We start from the raw sequence: 19,537 nt of genomic DNA, 5'->3' as shown, positions 1-19,537 counted from the left end.
TACTTTCCCTCATGGCCTTGACGTTCTGATGGGGGGGGGGGGGGGGGGGCAATCATGGCCTGGCATTTTCACCCAGTCCATCTTCACACACTGTCTCATGCTCATCCTGTTTGGGTTCACAGTGTCCTGAAACATGATTGTCATGGCCACTGGAAACATAATGTAAATGTAGCATTAGGAAACAAAGAATCTCATTCACAATCTGTCACTAGTTGGCCTATAAGAGGGTAGTTGGACTTTTTCTGTGGCAATACATTGATTTTGTAATTTTGTTCATATTTGATTCAGTATTTGGATTTTTACGGGAGTGTGAATCATTGAAACAGCTCTTGCAGGAAATGTCTACCAAACATGTCTGCTGATATTACACCGTTTTGATATTCATGAATACATGTATGTATTGTCTATACTGTGTGGGTCCTCCATGAACAGTGTTCAACTCATTGATGGAGCCACCCTGTGAAAACAAGACTAACAAATGAGATAAAAAATAAAATCAGAATTAACATGCAACAAAACAGCACAAAAAGAAAGTGCTCAATGTTGCAAAAAATTGTATATTTCCTCTCCTGACCAATAGTCCTTAATTGAATATCTTGGGTATGTTTCGTTTAAGGTTGCTGCCAATGGTGAGCTGACAGTAGAGATAACATAAAGATTATTATAGGTGGGAAATTATGGTTCATTCACAACACAAGAGGACAGATTCTTTATCAAGGATGGATCCTTAACTACAAGCATCAGTGGGCAGATAGTAGCTTCAGAGGACAAGCATGATTATGAACCCTCAAAAAGAAGAAGGTACAGCCCAGTTCTCTTTTTTCCTTATCCTAAATACATGACACATTTGCTCCATTGTTCCTTGAATCCCCACCACTGTTTTGAAGTCACAAACTATTATCCAGTTTTATATTTTCCTCAGTCATGTGAAAGGAATTTGAATAAAAACTTTGCTCACATTCCAATGGAGCAATATTGAGCCAATAAATTCACATTTTTAATACAGCCTGACAAACTTTTTAACTGCAGCATGCAATCAAATTGGATGCTTCTGCATCTCTTGTAATTAGATCATAACTTGTGTATGTCACGTATCATTGCACATAGTTATATCACTATATTTCACCATGGCCCTTCATTAATCAGATCTAAGTGAAGATCACTGATGCTGATGTTTTATATTTTCTTCAATATGGAATTGCAATAATGAAATTTTAGGGACAGACAGGCAGAGTAATGGATTGACAACCTGAGAACAAAATGCCTCTCACACCATATGAGGTGGAGGCATGAAAACACTTTCTTGCAAAATCATCACATCAACACGATTTTCATCTACCAATGTTTATTTCGAAGAGTTCTGCCATGGATTACTTACTGACAGGTACTGTGTCTTGTTTTCAAGAGCCTTCAAATTAATTTCCAGACGATTCTGCAAAAAGAAAGAGTGGTGTCAAGACCTCATGTCAAAGGAAAGCAGTCATAGAAACACTGTCAAATTTATGCAAATACTGAGTATGTTCTGAAAGAATGTAGGAATGATCATAGTCATATTTGACCAATAGATAACTTCAGATTTCTACTTTTAGGAGTTCTAATACAATAATTGGGCATGATTTACACAGTCATAACAAGGCAAGTGCCAAATTGTGTCTTGCCCATTCGCGTACAAGAAATTAATACTTTTCTAACTCCCAGAAGTTCATTGACCTGCCTATGACCTTTGACCTTGTCCCCAAGGGACATTTAGCATCCAAGTTTGGTCACAAACGGACAAAGGGATCAAAAGTTATGAGCCATAATCGAAACGCACCATAAAAACTTAACAATGGGCCTTAAAATTTTTTTGACCCCTTTCTGTGACCTTGACCTTAACTCTCCAAGGGACATCTACCACCCAAGTTTAGTCACAAATGGACTGATGGATCAAAAGTTATGACCCATAATTGAAACAAGCCCTAAAAACTTAACATTGGGCTCCAAAAGTTCATTGACGCCTGCCTGTGACCCTTGACCTTGTGGTGACCATCAACTCCCCAAGGTACATCTACCATCTAAGTTTGGTCACAAATACACTTATGGATCAAAAGTTATGGCCCATAATCGAAACACGCCCTAAAAACTTAACATTGGGCCCCTAAAGTTCATTGACCTCTGCCTGTGACCTTTGACCTTGAGGTGCCCTTCATGTTTGGTAAAATGTGTAACTTTGTATAACCACTCTTCCCTTCAAGTTTGATGGAAATTGAAATCCTCAGTAGAGAGTTACAAGTTTTTGTAGCGTTACGGACAGACGACGGACGGACGGACGACAGACGGACAGACGCCACAGGCGATCCCTTAGTCTCCCCACACCTCCGGTGGGCTCAACAAAAATCAATATCCTACTGCTGGACTGCTTGGTATCATAAGAATCAGGACTGATTCTATTATCTACGAGGTAAAAACCATCCGTCCGCTTTCCTAAACAGTATGCTATTCCCCTCGCGTCGCAAGCGCGTGCCGAGCTATATGCAACAGAAGACTTTAGCGTCCCCACCTACCTCCCCCCCGTGTGCTGGCCCCACCGGCGTCCATCCGTACGCCAGCCCGCTCTTCCTCTAAATACCGCAGAAAAAGACCCCTAACGCGGGGAGAGGGGAAGGAGGGTGGGAATGAAAGCGGACGGATGGTTTTTACCTCGTAGATAATAGAATCAGTCCTGATTCTTATGATCTACATCAGTAAAAACCATCCGTCCGCTTTCCTAAACAGTATGCTAGACCAACACAGAAAGGGGAGGAGCGTTAAAACTCGCTAATAAGGAGGTAGGTCTAGATGTCTCGGACGCCGAAGCCAAAGCCGCACCAGAAAAGACCGCTTCGGACGCCGGGACGTCCCTCAGATAATAAGAGATGAATGAGTTGGCCGAGGACCAGTACGCTGCCTTCAGAATATCCTCCTGACTGACACCAGCAAACAGAGCCCACGATGCGCTGATACTCCTTGTATCATGCGCGTGGGGTAGATCGGGTACCATAAGGGCTTCCGGGCCTGCCGCCTTGATGGCGTTAACTATCCATTTCGACACCGAATCCCGAGAGGCTGGTGAGTGAGGTTCCTTGCAGATCAGAAAAAGCTGATCGTGTTTCCTGAAGCTTTTTGTCCGGTCCAAGTACCATTTGAGGGATCATACTAGGCACCACACTTTGTCCTCGGGAACAGACGAAAATGCCGTCAACGGACTAATGAAAATCTCGACTGGCTTCGTGGAGCTCGTTTGGTTCTTGGCAATGAACATGGGGCTCGGAATCGATCTCACACCATCGCGCTCCCAACGGATGTGCCCTGGCGCGGTGGACAACGCATGTAACGTGCTCCGCCTGTGACCAGAGGCCACCTCCAGTAAGAAAGCAGTTTTCCAAGAGAGCCTGGCAAGGGACGCCTTGGCCAATGGCTCAAAGTGAGGTCCCGCCAACGCTCTCATAACGCGAGGCAAGCTCCACGATGGAAGCAAAGTCTTCATGGGCAGCCTCTTTAAGAAGAACGCTTTAAACAACCTAGTCAGGGTAGGCGCATTCGTAACCATACTGCCGTCCTCAAACCCACTGTGCACTACGGCTATTGCAGATCAGTAGGCCCTGATGGTCCGTAAAGCCAAACCCTTATCAAACAGGTGGATGAAGAAATCGGCGTGGTCCGGGGACTTAACGCCTGCTCCTCGCACCAGGCAAAATATGCTGTCAACCTAGAGTTGTAAGACTGTACCGTCGAGTCTCTATGACCGTGGGCGATGAACTCCGCCGCCCTATGGGAGAGCCCCGCCTGTCTGCCCGCCTGCCCGACAATGGCCACGCAGTCAGGTGTAATGCTGTCGGGTTGCTGTGCATCGTCTTGGACAACAGTTGTCTGATCAGGTCCGGGCGACCCGGCAGGGCCCGGGGGTGACCCGTCAGGAGATTCATTAACGTCAGAAACCAGGGCCTCCTGGGCCACCGAGGAGGCAATGGATGCCTCGTCCTCCTGGATCTTCTCCAACACCCGGGGAATTAGGGCGATCGGGTGAAAGGCATACCCCCGAATTCACCCCCAGGGAAAGGAGAATGCGTCCACCATCCAAGCTTCCTGGTCCCGGGACCGGGCGCAATAGAGCCGGAGCTGGTGGTTCAGACTGGAGGCATACAGATCGACCTGAAGGGGGCCCAGGGTCGTCTGTAGCCATGCAAAGACCTCGGGGTGTAGCATACACTCGGATGGTAATTCCCTGCCCCTGGAAAGAAAGTCGGCAATTAGATTGTCCTGCCCCGGCAGGTAAACTGCCACGGGGGAAATCGCCTGTACCCTGCACCACTTCCAGAAGTGGGCCGCCAGGGCATTGAGGGATATGGAGTGGGTACCTCCCTGTTTGTTGATGTAAGACGCCACCGTGACATTGTCGGTCTGAATCAAAACCGTCCTGCCGATAACGGCTGCTCGGAAGTGTCTGCACGCTAACATCACGGCCCGAAACTCGAGCTGGTTGATGTGCGGTAGATGTGGGAAGTGAGCCCAATTCCCCGAGACCATGTTCCCAGCACACCGCTCCCCATCCCAACGACGCATCCGTCGTTACCGTTATCGAGGGCAGGGGCGCTCTGAGGGGCTTGCCCTGGTTGAGGAATGGTCGGCACATCCATTGGACTAAGCAAGCCCGGATGCGATCGGAGACCAGGATTGACGTAGAAAGCGGATCCGTGTTCGGTCTGTGCGTCTGCAGGACGTGAAATTGCAATGGCCGCATGTGCAGGCGACAGTCGGGAGGCACGTCTACCAAGCTCGCGAGATACCCCAAAAACTGGAGCCATGTCTTCGCGGGGGCAGCCAGCCTGTTCCGCGGGGACCTTGTGGCGGCTAAAAGCGTCCCGACCTGCTGCGGAGTAGGACGAGCCAGCTGGTTCGGCAAGTTGCAGACTTTTCCCAGTCTATAAGAAAGCCTAGGGATTGCGCAACCGAAAGGGTGAAGTCCCGATGTGCCATCAGCAAATGAGGGCTGCTTGCGACTATCAACCAGTCGTCAAGATAGCAGAATACCCTTATCCCTCTTTGCCGTAGAAAGGCGGCGACCGCCAAAACCAGTCTTGTAAACAGACGGGGGGGCGGGCCTCAATGGGGATGGCTAGTAACTGATCAGTGGGAATCAGTGGGAATGCTGGAGGATGATTGTTCCAATCCTTGTGGGATTCATTTAAGAGTACACTATATATCTATTCTTGTGTGAAAATTATTTGCTTCAGAATGGTCTCGTATTCAAGTAATGTGCAGTTTAATGTTTCCAGGTAAGCGTCCCTGGTCAGTGACGGGGCATTAATCTGCACATTACTTGAATATGAGACTGTTCTGAAACAAATAATTTTCACATAACAGTAGATATATAATCTACTCTTAAATAAATCCCACAAGGATTGGAACAATCATCCCTCAGCATTCCCACTGATTCCCACTGATCGGTTACTAGCCATCCCCTTGAACCCAAAGGGGAGCGCCCTGCACTAATACACCCGTCCCGCGAAGGTGAAGCCTAATAGCCTCCAGGACGGGCGGGCAATGGGAACATGATGGTAAGCATCAGCTAGATCGATGGACGCTGCCCAATCGTCGGGCCTAAACATGGGTAGAATCGAGGCCAGAGTTTCCATGCGAAAGTGCACTGGCTGGATGAATTGATTTATGGCCTTGAGATTCAAAATCATACCAAACTTCCCCGAGCGTTTGGGAACCATGAACACCGGTGAGAGGCACAGGCGGAGGTGGACTGCCACCCGCTCTATGGCCTGCTTCTCGAGGAGCGCGGTAATTTTGCTGGTCATATTGGAACGGAAATGCCGCGCGCCTGGAGGGGAGAGGGCCCTGAGTGAGCCGCCCGGGAGCGGGTCGGATAGACCTATCACGAACCCGTTCTGGACGACGGATAGCACGAATTTGTCGTCCATGATGGCGGCCCAGGCCAGTAGGAACGCCTGCAGGCGGCAACCGACCGGGCCCGGAGGACCCAACGCTCGGGACAAGAAGTCAAAAGCGCTGCCCATTTTTGGGGGCTCCGCGGTGGGACTTAAAAGCCCCCCGACGTTGACCCCTGGAGGGCTTCGACTGTGCGTGCCCCCTGTTACCGGAGGGGTGCGGGGTCGGTCCGGGCACTGTGACTGTCACCTGCCATCCTGCAGGTGGGCGGGCCAGGTCAGCCCTCCGCTGTAGGAACTGGGCGGCCATTTCGTCGGCCCTCTTTCTGTAGGCACACTCGTCATCGAACACCTGGATGGCTCGGCCTGCAAAAATGTAGAGCCCGTGGAAAGGGATGGAGGTCCCAATCTGGTCTGCATCCCGGGGCGGGAAACCCATGGCCTGCAGGGCCATGGTGCGCCTCCGGCGGGAGGCATAAAGTGCCGCCCTGGATGCCTGTGACCACTGGGCCTCCGATATGGCCAGGAGGATGGACATTTATTCCTGTTTATCCTCCGGTATTGATCTGGTATTGATCGGCATGGGTAAGGAGGTTAGCCACGGACCCTTTGGCTAACCTGGCCCATTGTTTGTCCCTCTCTCTGTACTCCCGCCCCCGCAGGGGGTTTCCACCGGGTTTCCGGTCAGCGACACGGAGAATCTCGGGGGAAAGGGATTCCGGGGATAGAAATTCTGAAAATCCCTGTGGGGGAACCGAAAGTCCCTCCGCAAAGCTGCGGGGTTGCGGAGTTTCGGCTCCTGCGCAACCCGGGCATATTCAGCCTGGATATTCCGGGCATATTCAGCCTGGGGGGGGGGGGGGGGGGGGGGGGGGAGGTAGATGGGGACGCTAAAGTCTTCTGTTGCATATAGCTCGGCACGTGGTGCGATGCAAGGGGAATAGCATACTGTTTAGGAAAGCGGACGGATGGTTTTTACTGATGTAGATCACAGGTTACTTGTATTAGATGCATCTGTAATAAGGTGGTTTGAATGCGTGTGTGTTTGTGTGTGTATGTGTGTGTTATTTTTGAGTGGAAATGAAACAAGAGACCCTCAAGTCCCCTGTTTACCTGATTACCGGAAGTTCACCTTCTATACATGCTTCCAGACAACTGCAATCTTGGGGGCAGTTTAGGGTGCTTCCATGGAGACATGGTGTCTATTTGCATATTTACTAATACACTGGTAAAAATATCTTCCAAGAAAAAGGAAATGTGTTGGTCCCCTCTGACCATGCCTTTTCAAGAAGATGAAAATGTGAATATTAAGCCCTAACTTGAACCCTTCCCCACCCCCACCCCTGTCACCAATCTACTGTAATACTCACAGCACTGTTAAACTTACCTTATCTCTTCTGGTTCTAGACAGAAAATTCATAAAGACTTCTTAATTTGAGGGCTTTGCTTCCAAAGCTTTGGCTTTAGGGGACCGCCAGGTGAAAAATGGTGCCCATTTGTGAAAAGATACTTTCCACCACCAAAGCAATAATACCAGCCAACTTTGGTGAACATGTGACTATGCCTTTTTAAGAAGAAGATGAAAATGTAGAATTTAGGCCCAAATTTGGACCCTCCCCCCCCCCCCCCCCAGGGGGCATCCCTGCACCATGAACAAACTGGAAACTACAGCCATAAATGTACTTAATACTCATAATTTTAACTCAGCTCTATCACTTCTGGTTCTAGAGAAAAGTTCTAAAGATTAAGTTTTGGGGTTTGGGCCCCTCTCCCTCGCCCCCAAGAGGGGCATGGCACCAATTTGAACAAATTGAGTCAATACTGCCAACATCTGTGTAGCTGGTCAGTTCTGAGGGTGTGAAGTGAGCTATACGAGCAAATTGTGTGCATGTTGAGGGTGAGTTCCTGCCTTTCTGCTGGTCAGTTGAGAGTTCGCTGTGGCCAAGATAAAGGCATTCTGTGAGCACCTCTGCCATATACTGAATTGACAGTCTCGTCGTTTGCTCGTCTCGTCCTGCTTGGAAAGCTTCGCTCCGCAGGACCTGTCGGACTCATCTTCATCTGGGATGTCCACTTCATTGGCCTATGTGACCTCTGTGGCACTGGGGATGTCCTGGTCTTTTTCGGTCTGAACTTCATTGGTTCGATGATGTTCAGCAATGATTAATTGCTGCGAATCTTCAGGGCTCTGTGGCTGGCCATCCAATGGACCGTCTTCGCCCTTGTTTCCTTTCCATCAACTGGGCATTTTTATATTAAAAAAAAAAAAACTAGTTGAGGAATATGGTTTTTCCATCCACTTGATCAGTAATACCCAGGCTTGTACCTTGCAGGCTACTCCCACGCAGGTAACACCCAGTTGTGATGCAGGTACTTCGCAGCGCCCATATGTCGCCCGTATCTACCAGAGAACAGTTTCGAAGCTCTCACGTGCCACCCACACAGCGAAATACAGGCAAGTAGAACGTACAATAACTAGCACACGTCCAGTACGTAAGACACAGGTGAAACTCCCAAAATCCTTGTCTGCAAGCAGAAATTATCCTGCGTGCTGGAGAATCCCTACATGCAACAAGCCCACATAGCTTGCCTGGAAAGGTGTGACAGGGCATTAACAGATTTCATTTACCTGCCAGGGCAATGTTACTTTGCAGTGTTAACTTACCACATTCATTTGCATAGGATGAACGTTGTTGTACCTCAGAGATTCAAGCATTCTGGATCGAGTGTCCAACTGATCTTGCAGTGTCTGGTTTTGATAAAACATAATATTTATGAGAATTCTTTTCTAATTATTGTCTATCTTTATAGAATTACACTGCAAATTAAAATGTATGCCTATTTCTGTATCATTGTTTGCACCATGATTTGTTTCACAAAGCTACTAAGGAAGCAATAGATGCTTGCAAGCAAGCCACAGTGGATCAACTGCTTTAATTCTTACTGGTTTTTGTTTGCAGATTGGCACACATATTCTTCACCAATGGGCACAGACACCTGGAAACTGTCAATGAACAGAACACTAGTATGTCACTTGTCTCCTTGATCCCTGTTGTGTCACTGTAAGTGGGATTCACATTGACATGAATTAGTGGATACAAATTTTAAGCTTTGCATTGCGATCCAAATCTTCAGATTTTTGCTAGTGTAAACACGGAAAAAAAAATGTATGTTAATACCATGGCAATGCATTGTTCATTGCCCAATGTTAGCCACATATGCCATACCTTAAAATCAAGTTCTTATAAACTGAATAAGATATCATAAACTGGCAATTTCTACGATTTTCATTAAAACAAGAGACCCAAGGGTCTCGCGCTCACCTGAGTATCGCAAGTTCACCTTCCATGCATTCTTGTAGATTCTTACCTGAGAACATTGGAAACTTGGGGCAGGGGGCAGCTTTGAGAGCTGGGGGCATGGTGTCCATTTGCATATTCCATCACGCTGGTAAAAATACCTGCCAATTACACTGTACTTTATAGAAAGTTGGACTTTGCAGTTTAGAAAAAAACTAGAAATGTCGCTATGGCGACTGATATGCCTCCGCCATAATGCATGATTCTCCTCAAATAGGTCTAGATAGTGTGGACAATGTGTGATTACATTTTCACAAAACTGGCAAAATACTGAAATGACAAGTTTGTCAGAAATGTGTTGAATGTTCACCTTCCTTGACCTTGGTTTAATTGGATGAATAGGAGAGCATGTATTTGGAGATTTAAGGACTTTAACTTGACTTTGACCCATTCATACATTTATGCATTGAGTCATTTTCATGGTACCGGTATGGAGAAAAAGTGCAACTTCTGTACTGAATAGTAAATTGTTACCATGTTCATCTGGCCTTTGACCCTAAAATTCATAAGATAATCACTTTCAGGTAGAACATGCATAAATATGCAGTAAGTTTCATGATAAATTGAGCCACTTCCGAAATATGGAGGAAAAAAGTTAGTTCAGCACTTTCACTTGATCTTTGACCTTTTGACCTTTGAGGCAAAAAAAAAAAAGAAAAGAAAAAAACTCTCCAGAGAATTTCTATTAGGTTACACATGCATACACCAAGTGTAAAAAAAAAAATAATAATCCTGCTGGCATTGCATGAACATGAGGGAAAAAGTAAAATTTTGAAGTGTTGCACTTGACCTTTGACCCCTGACCTTTGACCCCATGAACCCTACATTCTCTAGATAATTACTGCCAGTCAGTACATGTATATACTATGTTCAATGAAGATACCTTGAACAATTTTCCAATTTACAGAGAAAAAAAAGAAGTTTTAATACTTTTACTCGACGTTTTGACCTTTGACCTTTGACCTCATGACCCAAACTTTCACCAGAAAATCTAAATTGGGTAATACATGTATACACTTAGTTTCAAGAAAATATCTTCAGGCATTGCATAGATATGGTGGAAATAGTGAAATTTTATGTATTTGACCTTGACCTTTTGACCTTTGACCTTGAGCACGTGCACCCAAAAGTTGATAGGCACAACTTCACCCCCTAATACACATACATGCCAAGTTTCATTACGATACCTCAACAGCTTTTGATAGTTACCTTGTCCACAAAATTCATTACGGACGGACAGAAAGACGGACGGACGGACGGACGGAAGGACGGACGGACGGACGGACGGACGGACGGACGGAAGGACGGAAGGACGGACGGACGGACGGACAACCCGAAAACATAATGCCTCCGGCACCACTTCATGGCGGAGGCATAAAAATAATTAAAGCTGTACCACTTCTGATTCCAGATAAAGATATTATTGAATATTCCTTACTTTAAGAGGCTTGGGCCCCCTGGGGCCCCAAGGAAAGCATGATGTCCATTCAAACACATTGAGATCCTATCCCACTAGGAATGCTACTTGCAAAGTATGGTGAAAATCTATTATGTTGTTTCAGCAAGAAGATGAAAATGAACAGTTTAGGTCTGCATTTGGATCCCCCCCATGACTCCACGGGGGGGGGGGGCATGGTGCCAATTGTACAAATTGAGATGTTAACCCCTGGCATGCTACCTGCCAAGTTTGGTGAACACTCATCAAGGGGTTTTCAAGAACTTGAAACAACAGTCATCAATACACTGACTCACTGAATAAGTTAGCTCAATCACTTCTGGTTCTAGAGGGAATCTTTAAAGATTCCTTACTGGGTATGGGTTGCTTCCCCGGGGCCCACAGGTTGGGCATGGTGCCCATTTGAAGAAATTGAGATTCTATCTCCCTCGGGATGCTACCTGCTAAATTTGGCAAAAATTCATCATAGGGTTTTCAAGAAAAAGATTAAAATTTACAATTTAGGCCCCATAAGGACCCCTCCCTGGGTCCCAAGGGGGCATCCTGATTCCACCATGAACAAACTTGAAACTACAGTCATCAATGTACTAACACATAGTATCAACTTAGCTCTATCACTTCTTTTCTAAAGACGATTTTTTAAGATTCCTTGATTTTGGGGGGTTTGGGCCCCTCTGGGGGCCCCCAGGTGGGGTATGGTGCCCACTTGAACAAATTGAGATCCTATCCCCCAAGGGATGCTACCTGCCGAGTTTGGTGAAAATCGGTCAGGGGGTTCTCAAGAAGAAGACGAAAATGATGTACGACGGACGCTGGACGAAGAGGGATTGCAATAGCTCACTTGAGCCTTTGGCTCAGGTAAGCTAAAAATTAGAGAGTAGTCGATCCACAAGATTTTGCAACAGACCGACCACCCAACTGCGCGACCACCCAACTGACCATCTGGCCACCTGACCTCAGAATGATTCCTATATACAACAAACCCCATATACCCCATACACGTGTGGGTGGGGGTGGAAGTAGGTCACAAAGGAGTTAGGATATACTCATAAATATTCACATCCTTTAGGTACTAATTACATCATCCAAGCAAGAGAGCATACAAGACAACTCACAAACAAGACTCAGCTCCAGGTTACATTTTGTGCCAATCATCAAGGCTGCAACCAGGTGTTGGTGTATTGTGTTTGTTCAATAATGGTGTTAGTATACAAGCCTCTACTAAAACAAAAACAACAAAAAGTATGTTCCTTACTTTATTTACAACACCTTCTGCCGTCACATCAAGAATGGTAGCCTGGGCCTTGAGATCAACTTGTGTGATACTCTGCTTGATCTATAATATGAAAAATTGAGTGCGATACAGAAAATATGTCTTCAAAGTCAGAGGAAGTAATATCATCAAAGGTTTGAGCACTCTGATAAATCCTGTATCACCTGAATTTCTACACCAGATAGTCATGAGTAGAATGCATTATATGCTAAGTATACTTTTTAACCCGTTGAGGACGGTTTGATTTTGCTACAACACGCATTTCCCATAGACGCTTGCCCGAGTATACTTGGAACTCATCCTCAACGGGTCAACATGGACTGACTACACATTACTCGATAATGAAATCCAGGATAAGATAATCCAGATATAAGATAATGAAACCCTGGATCATCAGTGCAAAGAGTTGAACTGCCAAAGACAGGCACACTGACAGCATGTTTGGAAATAAACAGAGTATAGTGCACAATTGAACTAAGGTAGCAACAAAAGAAAGTAAGCTTTGAGATGTCAAAAAAGGTTATACATTCTTATCATCTTATTATATCTATGAGACACAAATATGCAAATGCAATGAAAGGTGATTGAGGAAAACAAATGAGATCAATCACAATGTAGTCATGAAATTTAAGTTGATTTCTAGTAATTCATGAAATCTCCATCCAAGCCATTCAAAGTGAAAGGCCGCAAACTATGTACTTATGATAAAAAAGCTTTGACTCAAAGAGACATTCATGGGAAGCACAAACATATCACATGGAAAATAATTTATGCAAAGACTGAATGAAATCTATACTTCTCATAATTGTTGAAGGTAAGTAAATTACTTCAAACATTAATGATTTCAGGAATAAACAAAGCACAAAGTGATCAGAACAGACAAATTGACATGGCAGATGCCAAGCGATGTCTCGACCGCACATCGCAATTTGTGATTATTGTTTTTCAATGTAAGTCAGTTGACCTATTAACTTTGACCTTGTCCCACATCACCAAAATTCAAACTTGACCAGCATCTATAGGAAGTGTACCTGTGGTGTGAGTTTTGTGGCCACAGCTCAAAGCTATGGAAAGTTATTGCACTAACAATATATCATGCTAAACAGGGGAAAATCATTTACACTTTGACTATTTAAGAATTCACCAATATTCAAAGTTGACTGGCATCTTTACGTGATGTACCTGTGATGTGAAGTTGGTGATCATAGCTAAAAGCTGTGGAAAGTTATTGAGAGTACACCACACTACTGTAAGTACAGTGCTTATCAGGTAAAGTTCATTGACCTTATCTGCATTCATGAATACTTGAATCTGACTGGTATTGTTAGGTGATGTACCTTTGGTATGAATTTGGTGGCCATACAAGTGTAGCTCAAAGCTGTGGGAAGTTATCGACAATATACCACAATACTATGTGTACAGTGCTTATCAGGTGAAGTGCATTGACCATTTGACCATTGACCTTCTTGGACTTCACCAATATTCAAACTTGACCGGCATCTTACGGTTACATACATGTACCTTTGGTGAGAGTTTGGTGGTCATGGCTCAAATCTACGAAAAGTTACTGAGAGTATACCACAATACTGTGCTTATGAGGGCAAGTTTATTGACCTTATCAGATTTTTACCCATATTCGAACGTGATTGGAATCTTTGGTAATGAGCCTGTGATGTGACGTTGGTGGTCATAGCTCAAAGCCATGGAAAGTTACAGAGAGCATACCAAATTGTTGATGATGCTGACAACGGAAAAGTGACAGGTACATGGTCTAATGCCTTGCTTCTGCTGTGTGAGCAGACAATAACATGGGAAACAAAGCAAGACAGAACAACAACTTTACATGGAGTTCCTGATCCATCTGTCACACTGACATTTTTTGTAGAAATCCACCAACATTTGCACTAGGCCCCAAGTCTTACCTCTATCAGTGTATCTGATACATTGATCTTGTTTGTTGAGTCTCTGATATTAAGGAGTGAAGTTTGGACATCACTGTCTATTGATGTAAAGTTTGACAGGTCCACCGACTCTATTTCAAATGAAGTCTGTGAGAAAGAACACAGAAAAATCATATCACTTTCTACAACAGCATTTGAAATACTTTTGTCAAATTAGTTTGTATGCCTTGGTTACAAAGAATAATAAACAAAAACATCATTTTTATGTACTAATACAAGTTCACCATTAGAAAGGTTGCAATGGCAACTGGTATGCCTCTGCCATATCGCATGGTTCTCCCAATAGGAGTACAGCATGTCTTGATAATGTGAGATGACACTTTCACAATTGGCAAAAAATTGAAATGACATGTTTGTCACAAACGTGTTGGGAGTCCTTTGACTAGGTTTCATTTGGATGGACAGCTTAATTGTAAGTATTCAGGAATTTGAGCATTTTCATTTGACCTTTGACCCTGTGGCCCACAATTTTTCTAATAATAACCAAATTGTAACATCCATTTTCATGAAAATATTCTGACTTTTCATGACAATACTATTTTCAAAATATGGGGAAAAATTGTGACACTTTAACATTTACACTCAATCTTTGACCCCAAGGCCCAAATCTTTCCTTACAGAATCATTGTGCAGTCATGCATGCATATACCTAGTTTGATTAAGTTTAAATGCATTGATTAATCTCAGAAGTAAATAGAAAGAGTGTAATTTCAGCATCAAATAGAAGAATTTTAACATCTTAACCAGTCCTGACCGTTGACTCCGAGACCCTGAAATTCCAAAGAGAATATATGTCAGGCGTTAAATGCATATATGCTAAATTTCATTAAGATACTAAAGCAATTTATGAGACATGGAGAAAAAAGTAAAATTGTAGCATTTTCTCTTGACCTTTGATCCCATGGACGAAAACTTTCCCTGGGGAATCTTTATCTGGTGATACATGTAATATACCTGTACGTACAAAGTTTAAAGGAAAATACATTTCCAGCATTGCATACATGTAGATAATATAGAGAAATTGTAAAACTTGACCTTAGCCTTGAGTATGTGCACCCAAAAGTTGATAGGCACAACTTCATCCACTCCTTCATATATCTGCCAAGTTTCATTAGGATACCTCAAGTGCTTGCCAAGTTACGCTGTCCACAAACTTGATTACAGATGGACAGACAACTTGAAAACATAATGCCTCTTGACGCATAATTATGATTTAAAAGTTAAATCCACGCAGAACGTCTTCCATATCTTTGAAAAATAAGCATGATAAATTAGAAAATTGAATTCGTGAGTATATCTCTTACAGTTTACTCAATGGTGTAATATAGCTCCTGAGATAAAATATTTTTTCTTTCAACACATCAAATAAATCAATTTTAATACCCCATTATATATACCTTGAAAGATCCTGAATATAACTCTGAGGGAGATGTCACAGATTGAGTGGCAATTCTTCAAAATCCCAGCAAACACATGTTTGGGTTCTACAACATTACAATGGATGTCTAACATTCCAATGTGCCATATTCAGCAAAGCTCTAGCTTCACGTTGAAATTTGGAGATGAATAAAAAGTTTTACAATTTCAGTTTCAGAATCATTTAAGACAGTTTGAAAAAGAATTTAAAGGCATACATGTACATATGCATTTCTGTTCTCCTTGCCATGCCAAAATGGAAATGAAATGAAAATTTGGTCTTCTTCACTAGAAATGTCGTTAAGGCGACTGGTATGCCTCCGCCATAATGCATGATTCTCCTAATAGGTCTATGGTACATGTGGACAATGTGTGATTACATTTTCACAAAATTGGCAAAATATTAAAATGACAAGTTTGTCACAAATGTTTTGAATGGTCACCTTCCTTGACCTATGTTTAATTGGATGAATAGGAGAGCATGTATTTGGGGATTTAAGGACTCTAACTTGACTTTGACCCATTCATAAATTTATGCATTGAATAATTTTCAAGGTATGGAGAAAAAGTGCAATTTCTGTATTAAAAAGTACATTGTTACTATTTTCATCTGGCCTTTTGACCCTAAAATTCATAGGATAATCACTGTCAGGCAGAACATGCATAAGTACATGTACAAGTACGTAGAAAGTTTCAAGATAACTTGAGCCACTTCCGAGATACGGAGGAAAAAGTTAGTTCAGCATCTTCCCTTGATCTTTGACCTTTTGACCTTTGAGGCACAAAAAAAAAAAGAAAAAAAAAGAAGAAAGTTTCCAGAGAATCTCTATTAGGTTAAACATGCATACACCAAGTGTAAAAAAAAAGAAATCCCACTGGCATTGCATAAATGAGGGAAATAGTAAAATCTTGAAGTGTTGCCCTTGATGTTTGACCCCTGACCTTTGACCCCAGGAACCCTAAATTCTGTAGATAATCACTGCCAGTCAGTACATGTTTATATACTATGTTCCATGAAGATACCTTAAACAATTTCCAAGTTACAGAGAAAAAAGTGATGTTTTAATATTTTTACTTGACCTTTTGACCTTTCACCTTTGACCTCATGACCCAAACTTTCACCAGAGAATCTTGATTGCATAATACATGTATACACTAAGTTTCAAGAAAATATCTTCAGGCATTGCATAGATATGGTGGAAATAGTGAAATTTTACGTATTTGATCTTGACCTTTTGACCTTTGACCTTGAGCATGTGCACTCAAAAGTTGATAGGCACAACTTCACCCCCTAATACACATACATGCCAAGTTTCATTAGGATACCTCAAAAGATTTTTTAGTTACGCTGTCCACAAAATTCCTTACGGACGGACGGACGGACGTACAACCTTACGGTGATATACTTGTGTGTCTACCCCTTTGTTCTCCCTTTTGTTAAAATAGACACACAAGCAAAAATTTTAGCCACACAAGCCTGACGGAATAAAGGCCATCTATTGTGCACTATTGTTCTCCTAGCCACACAAGCATACTCTCGTTAGCACGGAAGGACGGACGGACGGACAACCCGAAAGCATAATGCCTCTGGCACCACTTCGTGGCGGAGGCATAAAAACTTTTTCTATAATGTGCACGCTTACACACATTAGTTTCCTATCTTTTTATCTGGCACATTTAATCTTTCAAATAAAGTACTCTGTTAATGCATATTCCAACATGTTCCTCTACTTTCTTGCTATTAAAAGTGTTTTCTCAACAATACATTTTCATTCACTGCTCCAATTTAAAGCACACACATTCACTGTTGTCACCACATTAAAAGAGAGAGTGAACTGCAGCAGGGGAGGTCTTCTCTACTGTGCATTAATTCCCATCAAATTTGGGGAACAGTTACATTTGTACCTGGCTGTAGTTGAGCAAGACTTCTGCTATCATGGACGTGATGTTGGTATCCATTGTAGTTAGAATAGCAGCATTCTGTTCACACTGCCTATGAGACAAAGTAATAATTACCAGGAAAGATTGACTAAATAGGTGTCACAGTCCAACATTAGTACAATCTCATAATTTACAAAAATTCTTGCTGTGGAGTACTGCCACATATAACCTGACATGGAGACATTCATGCAATCGGCTGTGTTGTTGCAGCAGCCACAGAAAGGCTTTAAAGACATCATTTGGAAACTGAAACTCTGATCCTTTCCATTTCTTTTTCCCCTTTGTAAAGATATTAGTCTACACACATGAACATGTGGTTTGCTTGAAGAACTGTTCATTTATAAATGATACATCTGTATGTACATGTATGATGTATGTTGCATCTTGTACATTTTAGATCATTTATCAATGTTTCATTATAAAAAATATATGACTGGCAAAACATAGCATAATGTATACACTTATGAACCTTCTCTGTAGCTGTTTCATCTGTTAATTATTCATTAAAGATGTTTTGACTGGCTGATTTTACTTTCAGTACATACTATTTGTAAATGCAAGCTAAACAGCTTAAAGGAAAAAAAAAATGATTACTCACTTTATCATTTTCTGAGCACGGAGTGGCTGATCACCATCACCAAGGAAGAGTGAGCCAAGGATGTATCTTTCTTTTGATGACAAAAGGTGTGGGTAGTCAATGATCTACCAAGCATAAGTATTGAAAAAAAAATCATTTACATCCATGTGGACCAATCACTAACTAACCACAGAAACAATAAATACTTTCAGGCAATGCTTCAAATTTGAGAATTTCAGGTGTTTAATACAAATTAATGTACATTTAATTCTGAATTACATAAAGAGGTTGGCATCAAAATATTTCTTCTGAGCAGCAGGAACTTTGATGCATATCTCTTGACATCTGACTTTATTGTAAATATTGGAAGTAATCACAAGCAATTCAACTGCAGTGCATAGTCAATGGGAATGCCTCTACCTTCTCACACACTCAATGCATTCTTATGATATGTACAGTTACATTGCTTTCTCATTTCAAAATGAAATTCATAGAATTTGACCATGAGGATTGACTGTTTGATCTTGTAACACAGAGAGAATATTTCCCAAACTTTTTCAACGCATCATGTTAACAGCCATTTCCTTTGGATTTTTCTACCTGAAGTTATGGCTGGAAGATGACAACAGCACACATTCAGCAATCTTTGACATAATCTCTGAGCCATTACCCTATCACTTCATCCAAACAGTTATTAATTAATTAATTAATAACTACACTTATCTACAAGTTCCTATTAACAAGTTCTGTCCATATGATGCCTAACTGTGAGTGGGGACTCCCTGCGGCTCGTTGATAGGGCGCTAACCCTGATATCTTGTGGATAGCTTTCCTTGAGTTAACTTCAAGCTAGCTATCAATAAGTGCATCTACACATGCTTAACTACAAGCTTATCCTCGAAGATAGCTATCCTTGAGGTTGAGGATCACCCTCTGAATGTAACTTTTATCTTAATCAGGGTTCATCATAAATACTAGATGGCATGTTTGCTTTTGTGACCCTCAAAAGCATTGTGCTGTTGGCAAGTATGTCAAAAGCAGCAACGCTTGGTCTTGATGGTCAAGTAATGCTGATGACATGAATGTAGGACTGACATAAGGTGGAAATCACAATACAGGTGGATATGAGCTGCATGGCGGAGGTCTGTGCTCTCTAAGTGTTTTTCTAGTTTTTTGATCGCATTTATGAGATGTAAAGCACAAATGGACAAGCAGATACAGTGGATGGACAACCAGAAGAATGAGACTTTTGGCAGGTCTTAGGATGGAAGCTATACACATGGTGTATAACAAACTTGTTTTACAGCTTAGTTTGAAACTTAAGACTCAAATTTGTCCCAAGCAGTCATGCACAAACAAATTGCAGAGCTTCAGAATGTGACCCTTTATCCAAGATGTGAATAGCTGTGAATGCTACTATCTGTTCAAAGGAATCTGTTCAAGAAGGTGCCCATAAAGAGCAATGGTTACTATGATCACCATATTGCCTACCTCGTGGAGTATGGCCTTGGTCTGAATGGGTTGGCAAATGGTTTTCTCTACACCTCCTCCTACTAGGAAGGCAGCAGTAGTGAGCAACATGAGGAAGCTGGAGAACAGGAAGGCAAAAGCCACTCCTCTGTAAAAAGATGTGAGAAAG

The 19,537-nt window shown here is 42.8% G+C and overlaps 1 protein-coding gene across 1 annotated transcript in view; it reads right to left on the bottom strand.

Moving 5' to 3' along the window:
• LOC139720018 (prominin-1-A-like) overlaps window positions 1–19,537 on the bottom strand; it is a 322,225-nt gene that overhangs the window by 66,685 nt on the left and 236,003 nt on the right. The window contains exons 13-19 of the mRNA XM_071631397.1: window positions 19,390–19,516; window positions 17,920–18,023; window positions 17,286–17,373; window positions 13,926–14,051; window positions 11,986–12,066; window positions 8,581–8,664; window positions 1,379–1,432 (exon numbers count right to left, since the gene is read on the bottom strand). Of these exons, the coding sequence (XP_071487498.1) occupies window positions 1,379–1,432; window positions 8,581–8,664; window positions 11,986–12,066; window positions 13,926–14,051; window positions 17,286–17,373; window positions 17,920–18,023; window positions 19,390–19,516 (664 nt within the window). The remainder of the gene's footprint in view (window positions 1–1,378; window positions 1,433–8,580; window positions 8,665–11,985; window positions 12,067–13,925; window positions 14,052–17,285; window positions 17,374–17,919; window positions 18,024–19,389; window positions 19,517–19,537) is intronic.

The sequence above is a fragment of the Diadema antillarum genome, unplaced genomic scaffold (genome assembly GCF_040938485.1).
Source record: "Diadema antillarum isolate AM-2024a unplaced genomic scaffold, OU_Dant_1.0 scf00000010, whole genome shotgun sequence".
NCBI classification, from domain to species: Eukaryota; Metazoa; Echinodermata; class Echinoidea; order Diadematoida; family Diadematidae; genus Diadema; species Diadema antillarum.
Note: the sequence above shows the minus strand (reverse complement) of the source record. Positions and strands in the feature narration are given on the sequence as shown.